This window comes from Genypterus blacodes, unplaced genomic scaffold, assembly GCF_046128005.1.
Source record: "Genypterus blacodes isolate CSIRO-AG114 ecotype Tasmania unplaced genomic scaffold, CSIRO-AGI_Gbla_v1 ptg000013l_1, whole genome shotgun sequence".
Lineage (NCBI taxonomy): Eukaryota > Metazoa > Chordata > Actinopteri > Ophidiiformes > Ophidiidae > Genypterus > Genypterus blacodes.
The window spans coordinates 801577-828825 of NW_027466827.1; the positions used below are offsets into that span (position 1 = coordinate 801577).

The 27249-nt window shown below is 45.0% G+C and overlaps 1 protein-coding gene across 1 annotated transcript in view; it reads right to left on the minus strand.

Moving 5' to 3' along the window:
- ryr3 (ryanodine receptor 3) overlaps positions 1-22917 on the minus strand; it is a 61086-nt gene extending 38169 nt beyond the window's left edge. The window contains exons 1-31 of the mRNA XM_076167261.1: positions 21537-22917; positions 21357-21421; positions 18327-18401; positions 17764-17842; positions 17174-17286; positions 15954-16053; positions 15737-15830; positions 15417-15491; positions 14620-14776; positions 13132-13296; positions 12080-12201; positions 11691-11871; positions 10873-11008; positions 9152-9247; positions 8912-9030; positions 7937-8070; positions 7608-7849; positions 7018-7210; positions 6554-6770; positions 6042-6146; positions 4509-4612; positions 3901-3984; positions 3657-3816; positions 3275-3419; positions 2921-3126; positions 2629-2803; positions 1942-2150; positions 1656-1819; positions 1516-1564; positions 1259-1419; positions 492-654 (exon numbers count right to left, since the gene is read on the minus strand). Of these exons, the coding sequence (XP_076023376.1) occupies positions 492-654; positions 1259-1419; positions 1516-1564; positions 1656-1819; positions 1942-2150; positions 2629-2803; positions 2921-3126; positions 3275-3419; positions 3657-3816; positions 3901-3984; positions 4509-4612; positions 6042-6146; positions 6554-6770; positions 7018-7210; positions 7608-7849; positions 7937-8070; positions 8912-9030; positions 9152-9247; positions 10873-11008; positions 11691-11871; positions 12080-12201; positions 13132-13296; positions 14620-14776; positions 15417-15491; positions 15737-15830; positions 15954-16053; positions 17174-17286; positions 17764-17842; positions 18327-18401; positions 21357-21421; positions 21537-22917 (5469 nt within the window). The remainder of the gene's footprint in view (positions 1-491; positions 655-1258; positions 1420-1515; positions 1565-1655; positions 1820-1941; positions 2151-2628; positions 2804-2920; positions 3127-3274; positions 3420-3656; positions 3817-3900; positions 3985-4508; positions 4613-6041; positions 6147-6553; positions 6771-7017; positions 7211-7607; positions 7850-7936; positions 8071-8911; positions 9031-9151; positions 9248-10872; positions 11009-11690; positions 11872-12079; positions 12202-13131; positions 13297-14619; positions 14777-15416; positions 15492-15736; positions 15831-15953; positions 16054-17173; positions 17287-17763; positions 17843-18326; positions 18402-21356; positions 21422-21536) is intronic.
- Positions 22918-27249: the final 4332 nt, after the last annotated feature.

Genomic DNA, 27249 nt, shown 5'->3' on the forward strand with positions numbered 1-27249 from the left:
TGAAAGATCAGTGCGATATGACGTAAGATATGTTGCCAGTCTTTGTCACAGCTGATGGGAACTGTAAGGGAATGAGTTTTAACTGCTTCAGTGCTCTGATGGAGAGCAAATGTACCGATGGTACCCGAAGGAAATTTGTTCTTTTGGGCGCACACCTCTATGAAATATGTATAAGTGCCAGCATCCCAAAGATTTAAACAGCAACATAAGTTGTTCTCAATCACAGGTCAACAAAAAAAAGATTGCAGCGCTTCAAAGTGTTCATTTGATAAGAAAAGTATTAAAATTACATATCGGTGAAATCCATTAATAAACTAATTGATACGTTTTCTGTTAGTTTCTGTAAATGTTCCCACTAATCGGGTGTGCTGTACTTTTTAATAGAATCTATAAGGCATTTCTGCGTAAGGTTGATGAATGCTGTATAATCTGCATACCAACGACATGAGCCAGGTGTGTACCTTAGTCCCCAGCACTTTCTGATTATGTACCTGATATGTTGTGGGCAGCTCCTTGCCGTTGGCAGTGAAGGAGACGATGCCGGTGGCCAGGTCAATCAGGCAGCCGATCTCCAGGTCAGAGCTGTTGCGGCCGGCGGACGACGCGCCGGCTGCGTCTGTTCCACACACCATGTAGCAGTTACTCCTCTGGACACTGCAACAAAGAGGGTCAAAACATGAGTTTGGGGTTCATGCGTGAAAATCCATATCCATATTAATGCGAAGAGCCACAAGACAGCAACGATCATTAAAAGTCAAAGATCCTGGAGCCGATTTTTTCTTATTACGCGCCACATTAATTGAACTGTGCCGATTTGTGACTCTCGCCTCATTGATATTCACTCTGTTACTTGCAAAAAGTCAATTCCTCCTTTGCTCCTTTGATTAGTTCGAGCAGATGGAAAAGGGATGATAAACAACAAACAAGTCAAATGTCTCAGCGTGTCTCTGGTCGTTTCTGTGTGGTTTATCGGAGATATCTGAGAGAAAATCTGTTCTCCTGTCATGATATTAAAATGAACTACCTCATGAAAAATGCAACAACGAATACAGAAAAAGCAGCAGGAAAACATTTCAGTAGATGACTTCATAAGTTGACAAAGTAGACATTTCTGCCCCCTGTAATTTTTCCTAAGTACTACGCCTTTGCTAAAGCTAGTAGCAGCAGCAATGACGCGAATGCACGCGTATTGTCATGAACAATAACCATTAAACGCCATTAAAGCACATTCAGTCATCGTCAAAAGCATTGATCTTGCCTCTCGTGGACCCGGCCTCGCTCGTCGCCGAGGGTGACGGTGACTGTCCGCGTCTTGCTGAGGCTGAAGTTCTTGCTGTGGTAATGATAGTCGGGAGTCACCCATCCCACCCACACCTGTGCGGGGTCCTGTCCGGCAAACACTCTCACGGAGTGGTAGTACTGCCATGAAAACACACCAAGTTACTCTCGTTAAACCCAAGCAGGAGCAAAATAGTTTCTATATGCCATTTCTTTGAATACATGGGGTTGATTTACAGTTGTGATGCTTCCAAAGTCAACAGTTCCATCTTCTTTTGGGGGATGGCTGCAGGGGCAAAAACATATCTCCAAGTTTAAAGAATAGTTTTACTCTTTAATTACAGAAAGGAGTAATTAAGAGCAAATACTGTTCTGACCTGAGCTTCTGTGATTCATCCAGAAACATGTCAGTGGAGTACAACTCTACAGGCATGCTCAGCCTACAGTACACCATGTCGTTGTTGCTGTTCTGGGTGCCGAATGTCTTGTGGGTGACTTTGAGGCAGGGTGGGCTGTCTATCGTTCCATCTATCCTGGTCACCTGCGGATTTGGGGCGGGAGAGCGAAACACACAGCGGAGGAATCAATACACAACTCCAGACTCTCACTTCTTCTAAACACACCTGGTCATCCGGGTGATTGGTTATCGTCTGGGCTCGTCACCTCGATGTGTTTGTGCTCCTTGGGTACGTTGAAGAAGGTGGGCAGGCGTTTGCTGAACCACATGGTGATTTCGCGATTCATGTTGACGGCGAAAGGCTCGAAGCCTTCCTGCAGACCGCACATGGTGTAGTACTTAAACGTGCTGGCGTCCTTGCCCAAGTTCATGCGGCCAATCTGAGACATGCCCAAACTGCACATGGGGATGAAACCTGGAGGAGTGCGAGAGTCATTGGAAGGTTTGTCAGAAGGAAATAAACTAAAACTGGTTTACTGTGAGTGTGTGGGAGTGTTTACATTAATTGAACAGGAAACTATAGATAGAATGGACGTTCATCCCCGAGCACAGCTTGAAGCGGCACAGCCGCTTGTGTACTTTGTGATATTTCTTTCACTTTTCGACAGCAAAAATGTATTTGAATCATTACTTGAAATGCTTCATTGGTATGTGACATAGTTGCGCTGTCCCGTTTTGAAATATGGGTTCATTTACACTGTAATGGCCCAATGACGCTTTGATGTAATTAAATTGCAACATCATTAGTGTTCCGTAGTGCACTTCAGTCATTTTCGCCTCATACCACCTGTCAAACAAATCCCATCATATCTCTGGAGACGCTGCAGGTGACGCGCGTAACGGAATAAATACATGAGCAAGCAGCAAAGTTCACTCGAGTGTGGAGTCCTCACCGTCCTCCGCCTCAAAGTCAGTGAAGCAGAGCTCCGAGCCCTTGCCGGTGATGAGGAGCTCCCCGTTCAGGGTGAAGAGCATGGATTTGTCCTCCATATTGATCATGCAACCGACCACATCGCCGGATTTCCACGGGTGTCCAAAGTAGCGGCTGCCTGCATGCAAACGTCGACCCTGAGAAGAAGAAGTCATTTGTTGATTTGTAAGTATAATCATACTTTCCACAGGCTAACAGTAGATCAAAGAACCACGGTGATAACAGCACCGCATGTCCTGGCAGAGCGTCTTTACCCTGTATCCATCAAAGACAAAGGCCTGGTCGTCCAGTCCCAGCTCCACGTCGGGCCTGCAGCCAGGTCTGGCCCAGCCCACCTTCATGTCTCCCCCCGTCAGCGCCTCAAACTCAAAGTACCACTTCCCTGTCGTCACGGCGTACGTTTGCTCAATGCGGAAGAAGCGGATGGTTTCGATGCTCATATCGTCCAAAACATGGATACCTTAGGAGCCGGACGAGACGAGGACATTTTCGGGTCTTAACTTGAGGCATAGTACAGTAATCATCACAAACGGTACATTGACGTGCATCTTGAAACTTCCACCCTGCTGCGATTAAGTCAATGAAATCCTGAATTAGCGTCTCCTCACCTTCCTGGTCTGGGGGGTCGATGTCATATCCATATCCCACCATGGTCCTGATGGCCTCTCTCAGGCTGTCTCGGTTGGATTTCTTGGTTCTCTCGTCCAGGAAAGCATATGGCACCAGGCGAGGATTACGCCGGCTCTTCAGATCCTGCAACAGAACCGCAAACGCACCAACGCAGCAGTGAAAAAGCAGGGAGGAAAGAAGAACAGTACATCTAAAAGTGCAGAACAGTAAGAATAAACACTATGAGACATATAAATACTAGTTTAGTGTTTCAGTAAGCACTTTGAGGACTACACTACAGCTTCTGCGGCTACAAGATTTACAGCTTCTATCAGGTATGAAAAATAAAAACAATTAATGACGAATGACGAATGATCTCACCTGCTGGATGCCGTAGGTCCAGCCTTGTTTAATTCTGTCCTTCGCCCACACATTATGTGCGTTTTCCGCCAGTTTATCAACAAGAACCTCCTGACCTGCAGTCAGCTTCACGTCAGAAAGGTCCAGTGGTGCAGGCTTGTAACCGTTCGACATGGCATAGCTGCAGACGACAGGAATTGTTCAATAAACAAAGAAAGAGATCGACAAGTATATGTAACAATGGAGTCATGACAAGCTGTCCTACTCTTTGGGAAGTTTGATTTTCTTCAGATCTTCTTCGGCGTGAACGTTGACCTGGGCGACGTGGCACCCGAGCGCCAACAGGGTTCTGAGGTTCAAAGGGAAAATGGGATAAACAGAGAGATAAAGATCACAACTGATTGTAATTATCCGGCTCCGTTACACTTTGTGAGATGAATATGTTGCAGCTTTAAACTACGCTCGCTTCATTTAGTTTAGGTTTTTAATCTCATCACTAGATCGCAATCAATCCAGTGGCACTGAGAACAGAGAGCAGTTTTTGGTCGAGCGTATCCATGGCAATTTGGGCCCTAATCAATACATAATTGATCAACTGCATGCCTGAAGCTCACTGTAACAGAGGGTTGCTTTATTGAGCCAAGATAAATGTTTTTACAGTGGGATGACTCAGTAGTTTGGCTCTAAATGCGCTTTAGACTTCAGATTTCTTACAGATCAATACTGGAATTCACTCAGGAGATGCAAGTCATTAGGACGGCTGCTTTAATCACAGCCTTAACCTGCTGGTGCACTGCATTCAGCAGGGAGGCCGGTCCAGTGCAATGAATAGGTAATGTGACTATTAAAGCTGTTTAACTGTTCGGCCCTTACTTCAAGGTTTCACTGGACATCTGCACGTTGTAGTTCCTTTCAGTTTCGGGCAGCTTGGTGAAATCCACCAGGCAAGGGTGCTGCCTCTTGTTGTCATCACGAACCTGAAGACAGAGCAGAGCAGCCGGGCTTCATTATGCTTTTATTTGTTTCTCTACTGTTCCATCCATCCTTAACATATTCAACTGAAATGGATTTTACAGACAGCAAGACTCCAAATGAGAACGAGTGGCTGAGCATTAACAAAATGGAAACTTTTTCTCCAGATGCCATTTTCTTTTATTGCCTTCCTGACACATTTAGATGGAGAAATGAGCTCTGATCACACAATCGCAGCGGCACAAAGCTCGGCTGTGTTTGTCAGGGTGGAACCGAGAGGAATTTACTTGCTTGACCCAGACTCCGACTAACACACTGCCAGTGAGGTTTCCTCTAAAAATCGGCTGCTGACAAAGGTTAATAGAACTGGACTAAGAGCAGTACACAGGCCAAGGACCAGAATAGAAGTTTATCAGGTTATTCACACTGAAACCATCCAGAAATTCCGCTGCTTACCCAAAGATACTCCCATCGAGGATTCCGTACAATGTCATTGTGTCGTAGCAAAATGAGCTACTAAGCATCTGTTTGGACCTAAATGTTGCCTAATACACGATAAGATCAGTTCCCCTGAGCGGTCTTAATTAATCTGGATGTCAAACTCTTGGAAGGAGAGACCCATTATGCTGGTTAAACGGCAGCTCTGGCGCCGGACTCAGTGGGAAATGATTCGTTGATAACCGGCAGAGTACAAAGAGGCTTGGTGTGTGATCAGACTTCTAACAGGTCTGCGGTGAACAGGGAGACGGCGGAATGGAGGGAGAGAGAGGGAGAGCAGAAAGAGTGGGGGCAGAAAGGATTGGAGCCTCATTACTGTAGATATGATAAATGCACACACACAAACACACTGGATATTCTTTTAGGTTTTTCTCCTTTCTATGCACACACTCCTTTTACGCCGGCTCAGCATTGAAAGTCAGTGTGCAGATGAATGGGAGTCTGGTTTGCTTATTTGCTTTTGTTAACGTTAAACTCTCCTTTCAATGCCTTTAAAAAGGAGATGGTCGCTTGCCAAAAATCTGAATCTGTGAGCTGAGCTGTCAGACAAAGACCTGAAAATGCTGCAGGTACTTCAATCGCAACTCACCAATGCCTCTGAATGCACCAAAACATCACTATTTGACAGAAACTGTCCAATGTGATGGATTACCTGTCATCATCAATCATACAATGCGTGAAATCGAGTGAAAAAGTGTTGTGAGGTAAGAGATTTATAGTAAACGAGCTGAAACATCAGACAATCTGGACATGATGTCTTACGGATATAATCAATATCCGTCTGGCATTTTTGTGACAGCAACAGCAACCAAATCCTGACTAACAGACAAACAGGAAGTGAGATATTTGTGTGAATGGACAATTTGCTGCGCTGGCAACAGAAATTGACCTTTATCATCCGTGTCTCCCTCCTTTTAGCAGAGCTAACAGCTTTACCTTGCCGTAGGTCCAGCCCAGCTCAATCTTGTTCATCCCCCACAGTTCGTGGATGTTCTCTGCCAGCTTGTCACGGACGTTGTCCAAGTGTGGAGGAAGAACAACCTGCAGAGGGACAAAGGGACCAGATGCTGTAAAATAAAACGCTAAAGAGACGCCGAAGGGCCAAAAACTTGAAACAGCCTCGCGTTCGTCTTTTGTGGTTTCTCCTGACTGTGCGATTGTGGGGTTTCCTGGGGATTTTCACGAGGTTCACTTTCCTTTTGTTTTGTAACTACAGCAGTCCTGCACTTATTCTCAAGAGCGCTGCAGCAACTCAACAGGGATCCAACAAAATGAAAGTTTCACACAAAATAAACCGAATTTACATTTTCAAGCACACGATTATTATTCCTATTTCTGTGCCGTAGTCAAGTCTGATTTATGCCCCAAGATCCACCTGAGCCTGTCTGTGATGACCTACACCTCATGCTGCATATCAGTCCTCTTAGCTGAGAAGGTGCCGTCCTCACCTGGCTGGTGTCCACAGGTGTGGGGATGAAGGAGGCCTGGGAGAGGAACTGTGTGGTTCCCAGCAGGTCGCGGACCAGTCCGTGGTCCCTCTTGTACTCCTTGACGGGCTCCACGCGCATCTTCTCCTTGGGCAGCAGCGCCTCGTAGCAAGGAGAGTAACCGGCGGGCGGCAGGAATTTAAAATCTCCGTGACGACCACCCAACAGGAAACGCACCCTGAGATAAGAGCATTTTGTGAGAAGATGACAATGATGACAACAACCAGACTGATTGATTGAAATCGGCTGTTTTTCTTCTACTCAATCTACATTTCAGCCCTGGAAGCACGTTTTTTAAAAAAATGTATGCGTTGCAGAATAAAACAAATTTTATGGAAGAGGGAAAAAAATTCATTATTATTTTAAACATTTCTTTTAAAATCCTTTTCTGAATGAATTCCGTCCTTATACATGCTGAGCCTTACTTGACACCTGCAGAGAAGCTAACTACAGGGAAGAAGAACCCCTCGGTGTTGAAGTCCTCAAACATCCCCTGGACAGGCTGGCCGTTGATCCTGAAGGACATGCTTGGAGCTCCCAGATCCAGACAGCAGCTGACCACGTCGTCCGAGTTCAGCAGGTGCTGGTTAATGGAGGCCACGGCCCTGGGGATTCGGCCTAGACGGCGAGCGAGCGGAGGCAGAGACAGAGAGAGAGAGGATGGATGGCTATAAGGGCTGCAAAGTCATTGTGAATGTAGGGCAGGATGATGTGTGAGGGAAGCAAAAGAGAGCAGAGCGGCGTGAGATAGGTGATAAGTATTTTAAAAGGGATGACACGGAGGAGATGATGGAAATTGATGAGGCTTTTTAGCAGATTTAGGAGGGAATAGAGGTGAGATGGGGTGCTGTGTCTTCAGGACAAGAGCAAGAGAGGAAAGGTGCTTTTGAAGGACTTGTTGAGGGGAACAGAGGGAAGAGGTCACGGGGTAGGAAACGAGGTGCATGTCCCTAACAATTGACGCTTGAGGGAAATGTCAAATGTCAAATACAGTTTAAAGACAATGACGCCGCACCTGACCAGAGGTGAAGTCCATCGAAGCTGTAGGAGTACAGGTCGTCCCCGGCACCGTTGCCGCCCCACCCCTCTCCTCCGCCGGGGTACGGGGCGTAGCCTTTGGTGTTGGCCCAGCCCACCCGCAGGTGACTCGGCGCCCCGGTTACAAAGTGATCCACCTGGTCAATCACCAGCTCGAAATACCACTTCTTATACTGAGCTGACCCTTCAGCCACGCCCAGGAAGACGTTTGGTCGAATGCTGGATATGGTAGAGGAATAGGTGAGGATACGACGGATCAACAGACATAAGAGGGCTCAAGTCAAACAAAACAAAACCTATCTTTACCTCTGAACGTCATTGACCAGTCGGGTCTGAAGGAGCAGGTCTCTCTTGGGGAGCAGGTGGTCGCAGATCAGGTTCTGATTGGTTCTCACTGCCACCCCGTTACAAACGCAGAGGGAACACAGCACATCCAAAATCTGAGCAGGAGAAAGGGAAAGGAGGACGTTTCATTTTCGCCACTTTTGTTTGCATCACACACACAGTAGGGACGACACAAAAGTCTCCCTCCGCCCTGCTTGTAAGCACAGAGCATATAGGTTGTTAATGTGAACGGGGCCGTCACAGTCCACTCGCCACTCATAAGCTGTTGTTTACGAGGGCGCCCTTGCACCCCTGGTAATAGTAAATATTAAGAGACCGAGGTATTTTAACAACACATAGCTGCAACGTAATCAAACACACCAAAGTAATTTGATACGCAGCATGTTTACGTCGGCCGTGTCCAAGCCAAGAGGCGTAGCTCGTTAGTTTGACCTTGTTTTAATAAGGATGAGGGGTTTATGAACTGGTATTTGTTACGCTACGGAAGTCTTTTGCCCTCGGTTCATCTCTGTTGTTTTGTTGCCAAGTGGTCAGAAGGATGAGGAAGGATTTGCGAGGCTCAGAGAGAAAACTACGCTTGTTAAATTTGGGTTTTATCTGCTGAGAAAAGCACTAGAAGTTATACTAAACTCAGAAGTGAGCTGTAAAGAGCCAATGTCCCTTTATATGTGGGTAGAGTTCAGTAGTAACTTTGTGTTAATGACCAAATTCAAGAGCAGAACTTTGTCAGAGCCTTATTTCACAAATTGCAATATCTTGATTAAGCAAACAAAATTCTCCATCTTTATAACGTGACACTATAAGACAATTAAATCATAGTATACCTCTGTAACTAATACCGGTTCCACGTGACTAGTAAGAGTTTAGCGGTCTCCAATTAATCAAAACGTAACTTAACTTTATACACTTACAATTGCGAGCCCTTCTCTTGCTCACCTTGTGGTTGCGTCCATGCTTGTACAGCAGAGAGATGATGGATTTGATGTGACCTTTCTGGATGATGTTCAGAGCCTCTGGGCTTTCAACCAAAATGCAGTGGAGGACTTCCAGGATTCCTAAGAGGTCAAAGATACTTGTCATTCTATCTATGTTAGAGGATTACGACGATTCAATTGTTCTTCGACACTGTGACGCTCAGGGGTTTATCACTTCCTTTCTTTCTTTCTTTCAACGTACCTGATGAGGATTCCAGTCTTTCCAGTTTGCTGACCAACCAGTCCAGTTTCCGGGAGAATTGGGTGCAGTTGGTTCTGTTCCCCCGGATCAGTGCAGCTGAATAACATAACACATTTAGTAAAAACAATAAACATGGTGTTGAAATCATGAAATCTAATCGAATGCGGAGCAATGAGTCCAAAATACAGAATATATGAGTTTTTGTTAGAAAGTACAGCACATTAGTGAACATTACAGAAGTTACTGCTTTCTTCACACGCTGAATTTTGTAATGAGTGAACATTGGAGGGACGTGATGATATGAAGCCGCGAGAGAATGTTTTATTACTTTCAAAAAGTAATATTTAGCAAAGGGCAGATAGTGTGTTTTCATAAATGCAGAAGACGAGAGGACGAGAGGAAGGAAGCCGCGGGGAACCATCGCTCTTAAGTTAAATCCCGCAATGTTAATGAAAGTTAGGCCTTCTTCTGCGGAACATTAGCGCCATTGTCCGACGTCTGTAGCTGCATAAAAGAAATTAATTAATTGTGTGAAACCATGTGGAAGCCACTATCATTACCTGTCTCTGTTAACAAAAAACACACGTTGGCGGCATTAAACATTTCCTTCAGCCACATGAGTGATATTAAAAAGTCTCCTCACTACTTTACTGCCTCGTTTGTACCGATTAGGATTCAGGCACACTCGCCTGATCATGTCTGGGAACCAACTTTACTGCACTTGGTGTCACCGGAACACTGACAGATGCCTGATCTCATTTTATTGCATCTTTTCAGCTAAGCCATAACTTAAAAGCTTCACATATACCTACATATAACGTTATAATCTGTGCATAACGCCCCATAAGGCTGGGTGTTACCCTTTATCTTGCATTCTGACATGTTATAAAAGGTTATGAGCCATTAGAAGCAATTGCATTACGTGAACCTTTATAGTGCTGTGATTGTTCTTGAAAGGCTGCTGTGATAAGATCCTTATAGTGCAATACGAAGACGTATACCATCACTTACAATGCATTATGCTTGCATTAGTTAGTTTAGTTTGCATTAATAGATGTATCTTCATAGAAATTGTTACTAAAGAACTATAACTTCTGTATCCTTGGGAGGCTCTGTAGGGCAGTGGAGTGTATTAAAAAGAGTGTATATGCAAGTTCTGTACGTGTGTGTGTGTGTGTTGTGTGTGTTGGTGTGCAGGGTACATGCTGCAGAGGTGATGATGAATATAAGGGCAGCAGAGGTGAGCTGAGGGGGAAGCTGTGGATGGGGAGAAGCGCCAATGACAAGGAAGGAAAACTACCCGAGGAAAAGTTTTCAGGGTCACAACACCAACAGTTGTGAGCCTCTCGTTACAGTCAGGCTCATGCCGCCACCTGTGATGGCTGACATTTTCTTAATGACACACACATCGGTGCTTCTTGTCATGTCCGTATCCCTCTCAGAGGAGGCTGCGGTCTGAAGGGAAAGCGAGGCAGACAGCGAGAGAGGAGGCATTCTGCGTTTCCTTCCCTGCTCTCTTGTTATAGTTAAATGTCATGCAGGCTGTCAACTCAAGAGGAGCCGAGCACAGCGACGGGGAGGAGGGAAGGAGAAAGGGGGAGGAGGAGGAGGAGGAGAGAAAGAGGGTGGGGTTTAGACTGGAGGGGAAGATTAATGCTGCAGCGTCTGCCCAGGGTCAGCATGTGATGGGGGGGCTGACGGTGGATGCGGCTATACCGTACCTAGGAGTTCGTAGAGGAGGTTGAGAATGTCTTTCCACGCCGCGCCTGCCTCTTCTCCGGCCACCTCAGCAAAGTGAGCGGCGCTGTTGTACAGGTTCATGCAGTCGATGCATTTGGACAGCAGGCTTAACATGCCCTGAGGACACACAAAGGCAGTGCCAGGGATCAGGTAGATTATAAGAAGAAACTCCTACGACCATTGAATGTCAATAGCATACAGCAACGACACACTGAAGAAACTTTAGTCTTAGAGAACAAAATAAGTTTGACAGAGATTTGACAGTATTGTGACTACAGAAGTGTGAAACTGTGCTAAGAATGTGTTGGGTTGTCAAAATACAACATTAAGTACTTGTTCAGTGAGGTAACCTTTATATTTACACCCCCAGGTCGAAACGACCCAATTCTGACTTCATGCTCACATGGCACGTATTGGTTGATACCCATCTGAACACACAGATGGGTATAAAATCCAGCGCTGCTCTCGTCTGTGTGTGTGTGCAGTGTAGCAGCCTCATTACCACATAAACCTAAGCTGCTATGAGTGCTGTAATCCATCTGTTCCACCTTAAAATACAATTATGTTGCCTTGTGGAATTATTTCTGGTTATTGCATCGTTTTGTTTACCTCTCGGAAGGTATTTGATACGGGCCAATTAAGGAAAAGATGTAAATAGGATACAGAATAAAATCAATTATAGGAAAAGACAGCAAGACCTGTGCTGTAACTGTAGCCGCTGAACATTTTGCTCTATGCGTCACACATTTTCATTGCACACTGTTGAGAGACTTTTAGGGACAAAGTCATATGAGCTCACCTCCGCTTTAAAGAGGTCTTGGCGTTTGATGAGAGAGCGGAGGAGATTCTGCTTCTCCTCGTGCTCCAGCTCAGAGTTGGGCTGCATAAAGTACTCGATCAGATCGTTGAGCGTCTGCAGCACCTCCTCTACGTATCCGGCTAGTTCCGTGCTCTCGCCTGCCGCGATGCTGTCCAAATCCCTAAGGTGGGGGGAGATGGGGGAACAAGTCAATCGTAAAGGGGTCGACCTCAATGGCCATGAGTGTGTGTCGTGTGTGTTTGTGTTGTGAATGTGACAGACAAGGCAAGACAAGACAGACAGAGCGTGTGTGTGTGTGTGTGTGTGTGTGTGTGTGTGTGTGTGTGTGTGTGTGTGTGTGCGTGTGTGTGGATGATGCCTGTGGTTACTTGATGAAGTTGGTGAAGAGGAAGGTGGTGTTGCGGATGATACGTGCAGCTCGGGACTCCTCGTGCTGACAGCGCTGCAGGGTGAGCCCGTCGTCCATGTGGCCCTCAGAATGCAGGCAAGCCTAGAGACCAGACACAGACACACAAACAAAACACACACACACATACACATACTTACAAATACTGCAAATCCCTAAGTAACCAAAACTTCCCTCCAACACTGTTCGCCTACAGTAAACAAGATCATCTGGGGACTGCGTGCAGCTCAGAATACGCTTCTGGTGATTAAATGTCGAGAAGAAAATGAAAGCAAAGCTGCTAATTATGCACCCGAGCCACTCAAATTAAGTTACAAAAATGCAGGTGCGGGTTGTTACACAAACAAGCATTTTCTAACATCGTCATCATTTGATTTCTCGCATCTTTAAATGTTAACAATTTAGAAAAGAATTCACAGATTAACTTCTTTGAAAGACTAAAAAACATGAACAAGAGTGTCTTCCTGTCATGATGGTCCCTGCCAGTGTGATCTGCCGGCAGACGGCATAATCAGGAAGGCGGCGGCGGCGGGAGGGAGGATTAAAATGTAGACCGGCCGTCAGCTCTAACATGTCAGGTACACCGCTAAAAGTCTGCCAAGGGGAGCGGGGAGGGTGGGAGGGGGGCACTGCCTGGCACCGGCGTGTGGTAATGTTTCGAGGTGCCTGGAGGTGCGCCCAGAGATCCGCACCACCCTAATCCCCTCTGTCTGGCTGACACCCTCAAAATGGCCCATTATCACATTTTAATTGGTCTCTACCTACAGGGTTGCAGAGCGTGATGTGGTGCAGGACAGATGGGTGTGCGGTATAGGGTTATACTTAAATGTGCACATGGGCTTTGAGGTGTTACAGAAGCACTATGGTTGGCGCTCAGGGTCAGGATCAGGATCAGGGATGGGCAGACCCCTCATGGTGTTGTGTTATTTTTACCACTAACAGTGACAACGATTGGTTTGGTACTTGGTGCTGTGATGCATGACCCAGTTCCCCCCCCCCCCCCCCCCTAGTTACCCTTCGTTTCAGGGGTCCGAGGCGAGATGACTTTGCATCAGGCGCATGGTAAGACAGCCAGAGTCCCGTCGCCACGTGCTGGACAAAGCAGACGGAGTCGCCGTACTTGACCTCCGGCACGCCCATTCCTTCTATATCCCTCTTTGGGCCCGAGTCGCCTTTTTCCTGTTGTGTTCACACAGAAGAAGCACATACCCACATAACACAATTAGGCAAAGACAGCACGGCACGGACATGCAAACAGTCGCTGAAACATGACAAATCGAGATGAATTGTTGTTTGATGGTAATCAGAGTAGCAGGTGGAAGGGAGCACATGCGCTGGCCTGCCAAGAAGTTTCTGCTGGCCTCATTAGCTCCGCTGCATTTCTGGCTCATGAAAGACGGAGCGATGGAGCTGATTGTGGTCGATGTCCAATAGCGGGGAACAGACTAATGTTCGTGTTCAACATGGCACAGCATTAACCTTTGTTACACAGGAAGGGAGTGAATCTGGGCTGAGTGGACGACGGGCAGAGAGGCGGGAGAGAACGTTAAAGAGATGCTGAAAGGATTTGTACAATATGTTTGCTAATCCCACAGGCCCCTGGGGTCTGGCAGGGTTGCTGATTGAGATGGTATCATGGGGATTGGTTAGGGGGGAGATAAAGCGCCGAAAGTTTACAAGAGTCAGGAGGATTTAACAGTCCAGTATTTGGATTAATTAAAGGAAAATACAAATTACGTCCCAACTCTCCATACAGGTGCAGATATAAAATTTACAAGCAAAAAATGAGTAATAAATAAGCAGGATGAGAAGAAAAAGATGATAAAAAAAAGTCCAAAAAGAAATCAGCCAATGCATCACATAGGATCTTCATACTGGAGGAGTTACATGAATTCTTGTTGACTATCAAATTGAAAATGGCTGCACCACATTCCAAATAGGCCCATGGACATTATGAGTGTTTTCCGATATTGTCTAATCAGCAGCTGCGAAAAGGTCACAAAAACTCAGCCAATGAGATGTTATTTCCCTCTTTTTTATAGTGCAACACAGTGGGAATGTGTTGAATACTATCCACAGATGAAACTTGAGGTTCACGCCTTCAGAAATGCGTCTACACTAGTAAAACAAACCCTAACTGCACAGAGAGATAGATATTTGATTAGTCCTTTACAACTGCAGCAGGATGGAGTCAACACATTTGGATTTACACACCCATAAAAGCACAAGGATAGATAGAGAGAGAGTTAGAATGTTGAAGTTCCACAGACTAATTTTGCTGTACTGTCTACACATTCATACATTTCCTTCCAGCTTCCTGTTGATGTTGATGAAACTCAACACACTTTAAAAGTTCATGTTTGACTGGCATAAATAGTGAACCAGGAGGACATTTGCAGACCTTATTGGACAGTATTGACTGTCCATATCCCACACTAACCACTAAGCTAATGTTTGGACAGTCTCCTCCATCCGGTCTGTACCACTCGAGGCAGCACTGACCTTGGAGGGCCTGAAGCAGAAGGCAGTTGCCTTGGTGTCGGACATCTCCCTGTCCTGGAGGACCAGGCCGCGGTCCTCGGTCTTGGCCAGGTAATGGCCGGTCGAGAGGTGGCGTAGTCGGAAGGCTTGGCCCCAGCGGATGTGGCTACCGCTCCAGCTGAACACACAGAGGACCGGAGTCACACACTCTGGAGACAATGCTGCAACATCCTTCCTCAATAGAAACTTCATATTTCTGATTTCAGTTCATGCATATGTACACAATGGCCTATTCCACCTTAAATCAACCAACTGCATTTTTCTGCAAGGCAACTTGGTCTGTTGTGAGATATTGGTAAAACCTGTCCACCGCATATTTTTAAGAGGTCAAAAGGAGGTTACAAGCGTATATACGGAGAGCAAAAATACTGTTCATAATTCCCCACTAGGCTGGAACAGAGATGCTCCTTAATAGAGAGTCTGACAGGAGAGATGTGACGGTGTGGGTGGCCACTTAAAGAAACTGTAAGACAGAGGAGGCAGGAGAGAAAGATGGATAGAGGGTAAACAGAAGCTCACCTTTTGGAGAATGCTATCGACTAATTGGAAGCGACAGCTCAGAGGAGCAGGTGGTGAGTGTTTATATATAACCTCCAGTTGAGCCGGTGTGACATTGATACAAAACGTGCCAACTCCTGCTCTTCTTAAAGCAGAGTTACCACTCACGTACGCCGACTCCTTTGGGTAAAACGTTTGGTTCTATCTTATTTGCTCTGAGCTTATTCTTCTTAATTACATGCATTTATGTCTGGACTCACCTGATCCTGAGAGGCTCCAGTCTCCAAAGTGAGCGAGCCTTTGAGGCCCCCTTATCCGCCTCATAGTTCACTATCCTGTAAGCACAACATCATCATCATCATCAACAGAGTACAACAAGCTCAATAAACCATCTGCAGCATTTCATGTCGAATTCTTTTGCATGAAACTTGAAATAGCAGAAGCAGTGATCAAAGGTACCAATTTGGCACTTATTGTTGCAGAATTAGACACATTTCCCTGGTAATGATCTACAAAAAACACTTCAGGGATTTGACCTGGAGCTGTACTTGAAGGGAGGCCAAATGATTGCGCTCCTAACCTTTGCTCCTCCTCATCCTTGTCTGATCCAGGTATGGTCAAGCTTTCATCATGCCCGTGGCACAGACGCATCACATGTCCACCAAGCAAAAATCCTGATTGGACAGAATAAAGACACCAGACACATTTTATAATGTTGTTTAAATGAATTAGGTAAGCAAGGGTTTTGGTTCTGCATTTAGAAAAACGGAATGCTGTATCTGCTCTTGTGAACTTGCCTACAGCCGTGTTGCTTGCAGAGCAAGTGGGCTGGACGTTCCACAGCGTCTGCATGAAGGAGGCGTCCACCATGATGTTCCCATTGGACATGGAGAGGTGCTGCAACAGAGAGCATGCAAGACTTTAGAAATGGAGAGGAGGGGAGATTCAGTTAAAGTAGTTGGAGTGGTCAAAGTTTGATGTTCTTATACCAAAAAAAAGCATATGTTGTTTCCTTCAAATGAATCATAAATCATAAATAATAACCTGAAAGATTATTATCACGATTATTAATGAGAGAAATATTATGTTTTCTGCCGTCCTACAACTTGAAGTGTGTTGCAAAGATGCTGGATTACTAGATGAGCCTCCAGTTTGATGAAAAACTGCTAACAGAAGCTTTTGTGACAGACCACTGTGACTGTTCAAAGTAACCGAATAATAACAGCTTGCGGCTGAGTTTCTGACGCGTCCCTCTCTTCAATACAGGAGTTACTGTCGGGCCAAATCAGGTGATGATTTCCCACTGGAACATGTGAAATTCTGGTCGCTTGCCAGCTTTAATTGCACATTTCCCACCATGAAGGGAACACACACAGGGAGACGGGCGCTGGCTCACTATACTATGCTCAGCACGTCTCTGTTCATCCGACTCACCATCTTCCTCTCTCTCTCTGCCCTTTCCTCTCACTCCTACATCTGAAATTCCCCTCTCTTCCCCAGCGCTCCTCATCATGGAAGTTAATTGAGGTTGAAAGTATAGCTCAGCATAAAAGAACAAGCATTGAATGTAACGCCGATGGACATCTTCCATAAAGTTACCCTTAAAAAGAAACCACATATGTAGGCTTTACAGGGGACCAGATTTCCATTTCAGATACACTAAACTATGAGGCTTTCTCTTCTGCCTTGAACGTCCTCGTCTATCGGAAGGTGGATGGAGTGAGACGTGCAGCCGAGTCCGATCCTGCAAGGTTTGTTATCCAATGCAGAGGGATCCGTCGAGCACATCATCGCTACAAAACATCCACTTGTATCAGATGCCTCAAAAACAGGTTGTGTCATAATAACCCTACATACATTTAATCTGAAAGGGAGAGTCTTTCTAAATAAGCTTATTCTAATTCCTTGCATCAATAGAATTGGAAAGCAACACATCAGACCATTTCTAATTCATTCGTGAATTGGCAATTTGTGAGTGAAATGATCCATGCATGAGAATCTAGTAGACGTGCCTTACCAGGTATCTCTCCGTGGACACACTGACAAGGATCAGGTCATCACCAATGCGGACTTTCTCTCCCTCTGATCTCTGCTTGGACGCAGGATGTATTGTCCACCAGCAGGCCTCTCCTATTGAGACACACACACACACACACACACACACACACACACACACACACACACACACACACACACACACAGCATACAACACATAAAAGACTGCTTTTCTCTGAACCCTCTGGCTTTGTCATAAATTATTCAGTTATTGATGATAAACCTGACTGCACTGCTTGAGCAGGTGTACGGGCTGACAGTCGAGTGACATAAATAGCCTGTGCTCCTTTCTGTTGATAAAGTGACTGTTCTTGTGTCTCTATTTGAAGTGTCACAAAGCATAAAAATAGCCAGGATGTGAGACAGTCCTGAACGAGCGGTGAAAGCATCATTTCCATTTGATGAATGGCTCAGAGTCTCTACACAAAGAACACATGCGGGTTAGTTCTTCCCGGGGGTATTGATTCCAGCCAAGGTCAGGCTGACATGAAAACGGCGATTCGGAGGTACCGGAATTCTATTAAAAGCGGTACAAAGCTGAGTGAATTGTACCTGTTGAATCTTCTTGCAGGCCGACATCAAAAGACAGCTTGTCTGTCAGAGAGCGTGACGTCTTTAAACAGGTCAGGTACTGGGGAGGGAAGAGTGAACTGTTAATATGAGGAGAAAGAAATGGGACAAACTCTACTGGGTTCTATACAATACTGGAAACAATGAGATTAGAACCACACTTAGTATGCACATTATCAATTGTTGCTATTTGCTCTATGTGCATTGTGATGTGAAAGCTTTAAGTACCTCCGCCAAGGAAGGTGTGTTTTCAGATTTTTCCCCATTTAATAAAAAATAAATAAAAATGTATTTGAACATATGACTGGCTGCCAAAGTTGAGTGGGCGTGGCTCAATCTTTAAGTGCTGTATCTCATAAATAAAAGAAAACCTTAAACTGGCAGTGGCACTGTCAAAAAGTTAAAATTCATCACTGAGAGACAGAGAAGACTACTCAGCATTGGGGGAGGTATGCACTCTGAATTACACACACCAATAACAATGAGAATGAGTCGGAGCTTATGGAGTTAGTATTTGTTGCGGTTCTGATGTTGTAGTTACTCACCATGCCACTGAAGGAGTGGCGCAGCAGAATGGCGTGACCGTACAGCAGGGTTCGGTGTCCGCCTCCTTGACCCGACTGCCAGGACAGAAACATTTAGCAGATCATGAGATTAGACTGGAGCGTCGTCATATTCTCTGTGTATGTTCATTAGCCTAAACTCAGCCTCTGACACACTGGGTTCCCCTCAGCTTTTGGCCCTGTGTGGTGCAACGGTTCAGAATCCATCTCAATAGCCGAGCATCAACCCCCCCCTTAGTTCTGACCTTTATTCCAAGTGCAAGCAGATACATAACAGACAGGAGGGAGACAAACAACACGCAGTCAAACAAACCAACAAGCATTCACCAGACAGCTTTCCCATTCTTGTAAACGGACAAGAATGTTTTTCCCATAGCTGAGGAAATGCGGAGTGAGACGCAGTTGAGCAAAAAAGACAATATTTCTGGTGAATACAAAAAAGTCCTACTTACCCTTTTAACAAACCTCTAGAGGCATTAGAGAAAAAAGAAGAACAGCCACATCTAAATCATACTTAAAGTCTCGGTTCTGTCAACATATCTGATTTGGGGGTTTGGTAATATGATATCACCTCGTTTGCAAGTAATGTAGGTTTTCATCATTACTCAGGTGAAACTAAACGGGCCGAAATCTAACCTTAATGTTTCCAGACGCCACAGTGGAGCCGATACCATGTACTGGGCAGAAAGGCAGTACAGTGGCAACACATCATACTTATGGTTAAATTTACAGAATCCAATCTACCTATAAGCTGAATGAACAACCTCCCCCATATGTCTTTCTTCCTGTAAGTCGGCTGTAAGCGATAGTGCAGAGGCTATTATTGAAGAATCGTTCTGATATTCTTCTGCGTGTTCGTTTGTGGTGAATCAAGAGGAAAAGATGAGGCAAAGATGAACTGGAATCTTCAGGAGAGCTTTACTGGAATAAGACCTTGGACAGCGCTGGTTCCACCTCTGGCATGCACCAAAGAAGGACAATCAAATATCTCCGTGCTGCCCTATTTATCCCGCATATACAGGGCATTTACATAGTATTCTAATTCACTGATGACAATGTAGTTCAACTGTTATCTATTGGTCAGCCGGCTTCAAGAGGGGCAGCGCTAAGATTCAAATCTGAGGGATGAACAGATGTCTGTGGGGGAAAGTAGAATTCTCTTTGTGTAAATTAAAGAACAATAGTATAGTGTAATTAGCTCTTTGATCTGAAGAAGCTCCCCCTGACTGCCCGTCTATGCAAACCCCCTCTCTTCCTTCTTCCTGGCCACAGATGTTTGAGGCTTTGATAAAGTGTATTAGAGTGACTCCTTCACCTATTGGCAGATATGTGTTATCTAGCCCTCCTGAAGAGAGAGAGAGACGCTGTATATGCTTGTGTGTATTATCTCCACACTTTCCCGGGGATAGCCATTTGGTTTACTTGACTTCAGTAACTGGATTAGTTATATGTGTATTGACATTATTTGTTATATTCCAACAATCCCCCTTTTCATTCTATTTATAGAATGAATCAAACTTGAGATAAACAATCTAAGCCTCCTGCCGCACTCACCAATCCACTCAGTTTAAACCGACAGCTCATCACATGAACAGAATTCACATTGTCATCCAGTAGAATTCAAAAGGTATAAAAATGCAATGTACATGACTTATTCAAACGGATTCAGTGCATGTGCTATGTACACAAACAATACATATGTTCTATATAAAAGATACAATGCATTTGACACCTTGATTAACAGTAGTTGCTTCCTTCATGAAAAAATACTTTGCAAACATTCATTCATTAATACAAAAATCAACTTCCGCAGCCCGGTAGGGGGCTGGTCAACCCATCGGACCCCCAGCGGTTCGGAGCATTTCATCACACGTATAATTTTGTAAACATTAGCCTTCTGGTTCCAGGGTCATTCTTGGGACTCTGCGTAGGTGTCCACTCATTGTACAGGCCCGCGGTTAGGGTCTGGAACTTGAAACCTTCTAAGACCCTGGAAAACAACTCATGAAAATACAATTCAATAAATCCCGTCCCACAGTAATTTAAACACCTCGTACTAAATCTATTCTATTAGCTGGCACAAAGGCGCAAGCTTATGTGTGCTTTCAAATATAAACATTTGTAATCCTGAGGTAGTCTGAGAAGAGAAAGAAAGGAAGTCCTTATTTCACAACCACTGTGGTCAGGGGAAGAACATCAGGGTCGTCGTCAAGATCCGAATAGCTTCTCGAGGGTGTCAGAGAAGAAGTCATCTATCCCTGAGTTTTCAGCTCGTGACTCAGGGACGTCACACTTGCCAGGGCTTTGGTGACAGGACCGTCTGGGAAAGTGTTATTGGGGATGAAAGTACAACATGCAGATCCAAACGTGGCACACACACCCCCTTTACAGCTAAGATCATGTCGAAAACGATCCTATTTTGATAGGTGATCAATGTGGTGCAGGCCATTTGTTCAGTCATCCCTTTTACAGCATCCCGTGTGTAATTGACAAATCTATGTTGGTCATAATAGAAGTAGTTCATCCAATCACCATTTTTTATCAATTGTGGCCCACCAGAAAAACAATGATTCAAACACCGCTTCCACTTAGTTCCTAGCTCTGTTCTTGTCTGGAACACTCCAAAGCACCCCAATCTCATCAATATACACCTGTGGGCCTAATGACCCCTTGGTGAGGTGAAAAAGGGTGAGCTTCTCTTGAAAAGATCTGTAATCAGATACAGGGAACATGGGAAGAAGCATTATCAGCAGCTGAATGAGAGCACAGGAAGTTATGAGGTCTCTACACAGCCATCCGGTGTCAGATGAGAACCAATCCTGATCCCTTGCCCCTGTGATTGAGATTAAGGCACTTCATTTGTCATATCATATACAATTCAACTCTGTTCTGCACACACAAACACATTAACACCTTCTTCTCATTTCCCCCTTTTGTTTCTGATACAACACGGCGTCCACAATGCCGTGTCTTTCAGAAACTCCAATGGAAGGTGTTGATGTAGTCCAGTACTGGCAATGCAGCCGCATGCGCCATGGCGTGCTCGATGGTGATGAGTGTTTGAAGATCCATTTGACCTGATAAAGGATGGGTGAATATTCAGCTTGAGGGCGTGGGTCGCGGTGATTGGGGAGAGGGTTGGATGCGCTGTCTTCGGGCCTTGTCAACAGTGACCAGGGTTGTAAGGGTCACCTGTAGGCTGGGCATGCAGGAACATAAGTGGGGCGTATGGGGGCTGCTGTAGTGGGCGCCTCCGTACAACTCGAGGTCCCCCTGCTGCTTGGAGTTGGGACTGCTGCCACGCACGTTTCATGTGGGGGCATTCCCGGACCCAGTGACCAGGATCCAAACAACAAAAACAGCCTTGGGTGCGGGGCTGCCGAGCTAGTGCTGTTCCTCTTCCTCCCCCGTCTTTTCCTGAACATCCACGTCCACGTCCTCTTTGGTTGCCTGGACCATTCTGGTACCGGCTGAAATATATCTGGGGTTGTGGAGCATATGGATACGGATGCATTTCATATGAGGCTGACTGAGGAGGAGCCCAAGCTGGGGGTGCTACAGGTGGAGGGTGGGCTAGCTGAGTGGGGACGGCTGGGGAAGGGTGTTCGGGGACCACTGGGCATATTTGAACAGGGGGGACTGACTTGATTTCCTTGTCAGTATTGATCAGGGCAATCAGCATTTTCCACAACGTTTTCAGGAATGTGTTGATCTCTAAGACGTCTGAATGTTCTGACTGAAAGTGCCTTTCAGTGTAATGTGCCAACACGGCTCGCCATTTGTCGTGGGTTTCTTGGTCTAGTCCTACAACATCTTCCAATGTAGCCTGGACCTGCTGGGGAAGGGAGCGTATCACCGCTGTTCGGAACATTTGGACCGTGGCACTGTTTGGCAATTCAGTGTGGGGCATTGTTCCAGTGGCATCGGCCCACTTCTCAGCACAACTGTTGAGGAACACATGGAAGGATTTTCCCTTGGTCCAATCAAATCGCTGCAGGTTGGAGACTGTCAGAACCGAAAGGAAGCGTCGTCTCAGTTCAGTACAATAAGCAGTACTTCCGCTGTTCAAGAGCTCAGAGTCTCCCACCAGCATGAAGCGGAGCCTTTGGTCGATGTCATTGGCTGTTTCTCGCCCTAACAGGCGTCTAATGATGGCCAGAAGGTCTTCTATAGCCACAAAATCGTCTGAGTTGAGAGACTCGACCCCTTCAAGCTTGTCCCGGTTGTGCTGCTCCACTTGATTGGCGGCCGACAGCAGAGTCATGGCGCGGGCTCGAATCTTCTGCGCATGGTCTTTGTCTTGTTTGGCTGTCCCCCATGATTTCTTTCCACCTGCTTCCCATTTCTTGGTAGCTTCTGTAGCTGCTTCGTTCATTCGGTCAAAAGTTGCTTGGACGCACTCAATGGAAGGAGGAGGCGCATCAGGTTTGGGCCAGAGGCCCCTGTCTTCCCAGTCAGACAAGAGGCGTTCCAGATGTTGTCGGGTTTTGTCTCTTTTGTCAGAATCCGTACCTGACATGATACGACTCAAAATTGCCTCAGTATAGTTGTTGCAGGTAAGGACTTTGGCCATGGCTGTTCAAGTCTTAGCAAGCTCTATGATTTTGTTACGTTGTAATCTTTCAAGAAAGAGAAAATATAAAATAAGTAATCTAAAAATTTAAAAAAAAAAATTTAATTTCATCAAAAATTAAAAAAAATTAAAAACCAAAAAACCAAAACAAACAAACAACAGAACTAAATACAAAATTAAAAGAATTGTTTCTATTAATCAATTAATTAATCAATTTGAATTGTTTATTTACTCTATGTAACTAATTAATTATTTAAGAGGGACTTTTTTTTCTTTCTTTAACGACAGCGGGTGCGATTATAAATACCAGGAGAAGATGTAGCTGCAGTACTACTAAAAGAACTGAGGGTAGCGCTGTTAAGTCGCTTTCTGAAATTCAGCGAACTCTCGTAGCTGCAGTACTGCTGTAGGCCTGAGGTGTCGTTGCGTCACTTCTGGGGTCTGGGGCGCTGTTTATATATTGTTGGGGATACTATGGCACTATTCAATCATTTCCTAAATGAAAACAAAAAACCAAAAAACCAAAAAACCAAAACAGAAATCCAATGTAATAGTTATTTTTCGGAAGTCACCAACAATTAATCCCCCGGGACTTTGACAGTGTATCGGAGTATATTACTGCATGATGTGCCGGGGCTAAAAAGACACCCGGAAAGTCTCTGAACTTCTATATAAAATATATCCTGAATATATTCAGACACCCACAGACAGTTCCCTCTCAGACGAACAGTTCTTTCTTCCTGTTTGCATTCTTACACACACACACGATCAGATACACAGAGACGTAATAACAAGGTTAATAACACAGCTCAGATATTCAGGGACACGTGTTATAAGACAGTAACACACACAACTCACATATTCAGACACGTAATAACCAGGTTAATAACACAGCTTCAGACATACAGACACAAAACAACAGTTAATCACACAGAACAACACATTTACATGCCGGCTCACTCAATCTCACACACGTACACAGCTGGACCAGAACACACGGACAACTCTCTCACACAGCTCAATCACACTCAGACATACACACGCAGAATCTCAGTCAGATGCAGCCACCTCTCAGTCATACGTGGCAAGGCAAAACAAACACAAGTGCTGTCTCAACCAGCTGTTTGTCCAAGATACGTGACTGCAAATCCCCACACACACATAGACACGAAGATCTCTCTCAGTCGAAAACGGATCATACACCCAAAACGTCCGTTTCTCTCTATTCCTCCCTCTCACACATACACACGCATACAGTTTCGATAAATGAACGTATGGCCACTACGTAAATTTACCAGAAGTTGGAAGCAGATTACCCTTAATCCACCAATACAATACAGACAGTTTTAAATATTTTTATGCCGTATATCTTCAGAAAAAAACGTCTCAGACAAGAATACTACTCCTTAATCGAGTTTTCATCCACACACGGCAATTCCAAACCCAAAACCCAGAAGCCCCCGGCTTCGTCCGGACCTCAATAAACGATACCTCAGACAAGAGTATTTCTCCGTATATGAATACTCATCCCCTTGACTAAACGACTATATCCTAGACAGGACTTGACACAGAATCACTTGGAACGATTGTTAATTACTCAAAAGTCTGTTTATTCTTTATGTTGTGTCAGTAATCTGCCACACTTCTGCAACAGTGCACCTCCAAGGTTTTATTTATTTAATCTTAACAAGTTAACTATAACTGGACTTTAGCCAATGGACTTTAGCCAAACAGTGCTTGTACACTCTTAATTAATACTTAGCGGGTTATTTTTTAACACAAATTGACTGACTTTAACCATAACCGAATAATGGATGTAACCATAACTAAAAAATTGACTTTAGCTTATTTTAGTTCCGTTTCAATAAGGGACATTAACCCACCAAACCTGACTTTAGCTGAATTGGCTCCTTTTAGAAATTTATTAAGGGATCTTAATCCCAAACCAAGTAGACTTTAGCAACTTTGAGTTTAATTTAAAAACAAGACTTTAGCCTGTGACCACGTCGGGTCGAGGAGGCCCGTACCTCCTACAGTCTGGACCGAATATGAGAATTCCAAAATGTTATCACAGTCAGCTATACCGAGACTCCAGTCCGTCTCCTCTTTGAATTACTCTAAATTTACGTGACATACAAAAGACAATTGCCCACTTCCATAGATAAACTTTAGAGTGTCCAATAACCTATTACAGATTCGATTTAACAGGTTCTGCTCACCTTTGGATATACGGCGCCGTATGGAAGTGAAGCGTTTGCCTCTGTCGTCAGAGGCGCCTTTTCTCTGGGCCTCGTCCAAATTTGTCACCATCACGTCGGGGTCACCAAATATTGAAGAATCGTTCTGATATTCTTCTGCGTGTTCGTTTGTGGTGAATCAAGAGGAAAAGATGAGGCAAAGATGAACTGGAATCTTCAGGAGAGCTTTACTGGAATAAGACCTTGGACAGCGCTGGTTCCACCTCTGGCATGCACCAAAGAAGGACAATCAAATATCTCCGTGCTGCCCTATTTATCCCGCATATACAGGGCATTTACATAGTATTCTAATTCACTGATGACAATGTAGTTCAACTGTTATCTATTGGTCAGCCGGCTTCAAGAGGGGCAGCGCTAAGATTCAAATCTGAGGGATGAACAGATGTCTGTGGGGGAAAGTAGAATTCTCTTTGTGTAAATTAAAGAACAATAGTATAGTGTAATTAGCTCTTTGATCTGAAGAAGCTCCCCCTGACTGCCCGTCTATGCAAACCCCCTCTCTTCCTTCTTCCTGGCCACAGATGTTTGAGGCTTTGATAAAGTGTATTAGAGTGACTCCTTCACCTATTGGCAGATATGTGTTATCTAGCCCTCCTGAAGAGAGAGAGAGACGCTGTATATGCTTGTGTGTATTATCTCCACACTTTCCCGGGGATAGCCATTTGGTTTACTTGACTTCAGTAACTGGATTAGTTATATGTGTATTGACATTATTTGTTATATTCCAACACTATCCTCTCTCTTGTCCAGTTGTCAGCGTTACATCGTGTGTTCAGGGGTCATATTTTATATTGACCTACAGGGAACTCCCGGCTCTCCCCTAAATATGACCCCCGGCTCATCTTTCTTGGATAGCAAGGATGTCCCCGATGGTTTGCATAAGACAGACGAAAAAGGAAAGGGAGGTTTGATCAAAAGAAAAATGGGAAGAGTATCCAGCAACAGCTGGGAGTGAAGGGGTGAAAGGGGGGGGTACAAACACCCACACAGAGAGAGAGAGAGAGAGAGAGAGAGAGAGAGTCGGCCTATATTTCAGGCCTGCTGTCATGCTGACACATCACTGCCAGGAACGGTGACCTTTGGTTGGTGGTGGTGCTCCTCCCCAATTCACAAGCACGCCTACAAAACTGTGTCCCTCACATCTCAGCACTGGGATTGCATCAGTGTGTTTTGAGAGAGCTTCAGAGTTTGCGTGCACATGTTTACAACGCCAGAAAGAAGCCAAAATCAATCTGTAGGTCATAAAGTTCTGCTGCGCACAATGGACGGTGGCAGAATACAAACTATGTAATCACAGATGATACCAGTGAGCCAATACAGAGTTGTTGCTCTTTTCTTCTTGGTTTTGCAGGATTTCCATATGTGTCTGCATTCTCCTTGCCAGCGTCTGACAGCGCTTAGCCAAACCGTGATTAAGTAATTAACCTAAACGTTCACTTCATACCAATACCTTATCGTACAAAAGCAAAGCCTGAGCGACGGAAATTGCAGACTCGTCAATTTTTTTCTAAGCCGCCAAGATGGGATCCATGCCAGACTCGTTTGCCTGAGTACTATCTGATGCAGCTTAATCTGTGCCACTTCATTCAAAATCGGCGGGATAATGAGGCAGCGACTTGGGAACGGTCTGTCAAACCGCGACTTGATGCGTAACGCGGGACGTCTGAAAAACACGGACACATTTTAGAAATGGATGACAGGTGTGTTCAGTATGGAGAGCAGAATCCTTGTGACAGTTTTGCTCAACATTGCCGTGTGTGAACGCTTTGGAATCAAAACTGATTCCCGGACATTTCCTCTTGTCAATATACTGGATATTGATGGGTGTTAGAGCTGGAACCCAGAAGAAGACGAAACAGCACAAACCCAAACAACAAAGTCAGTTTTCTATCAAGGAGTGGCATGTCACATCCTTTCATTTAGATTGGGTAAATGAGAGAAAATATGAGTGCTTGTGAATCCCTGTGTTATGCGCAAATGTTATGGTTCTTTCAATCAGCACAAATGATTTGTTAGCTGTGAAGTCAGTGTGTTGTGCTTTATGATAAGTACGGTGGAAGCAAATGAAGCGGGC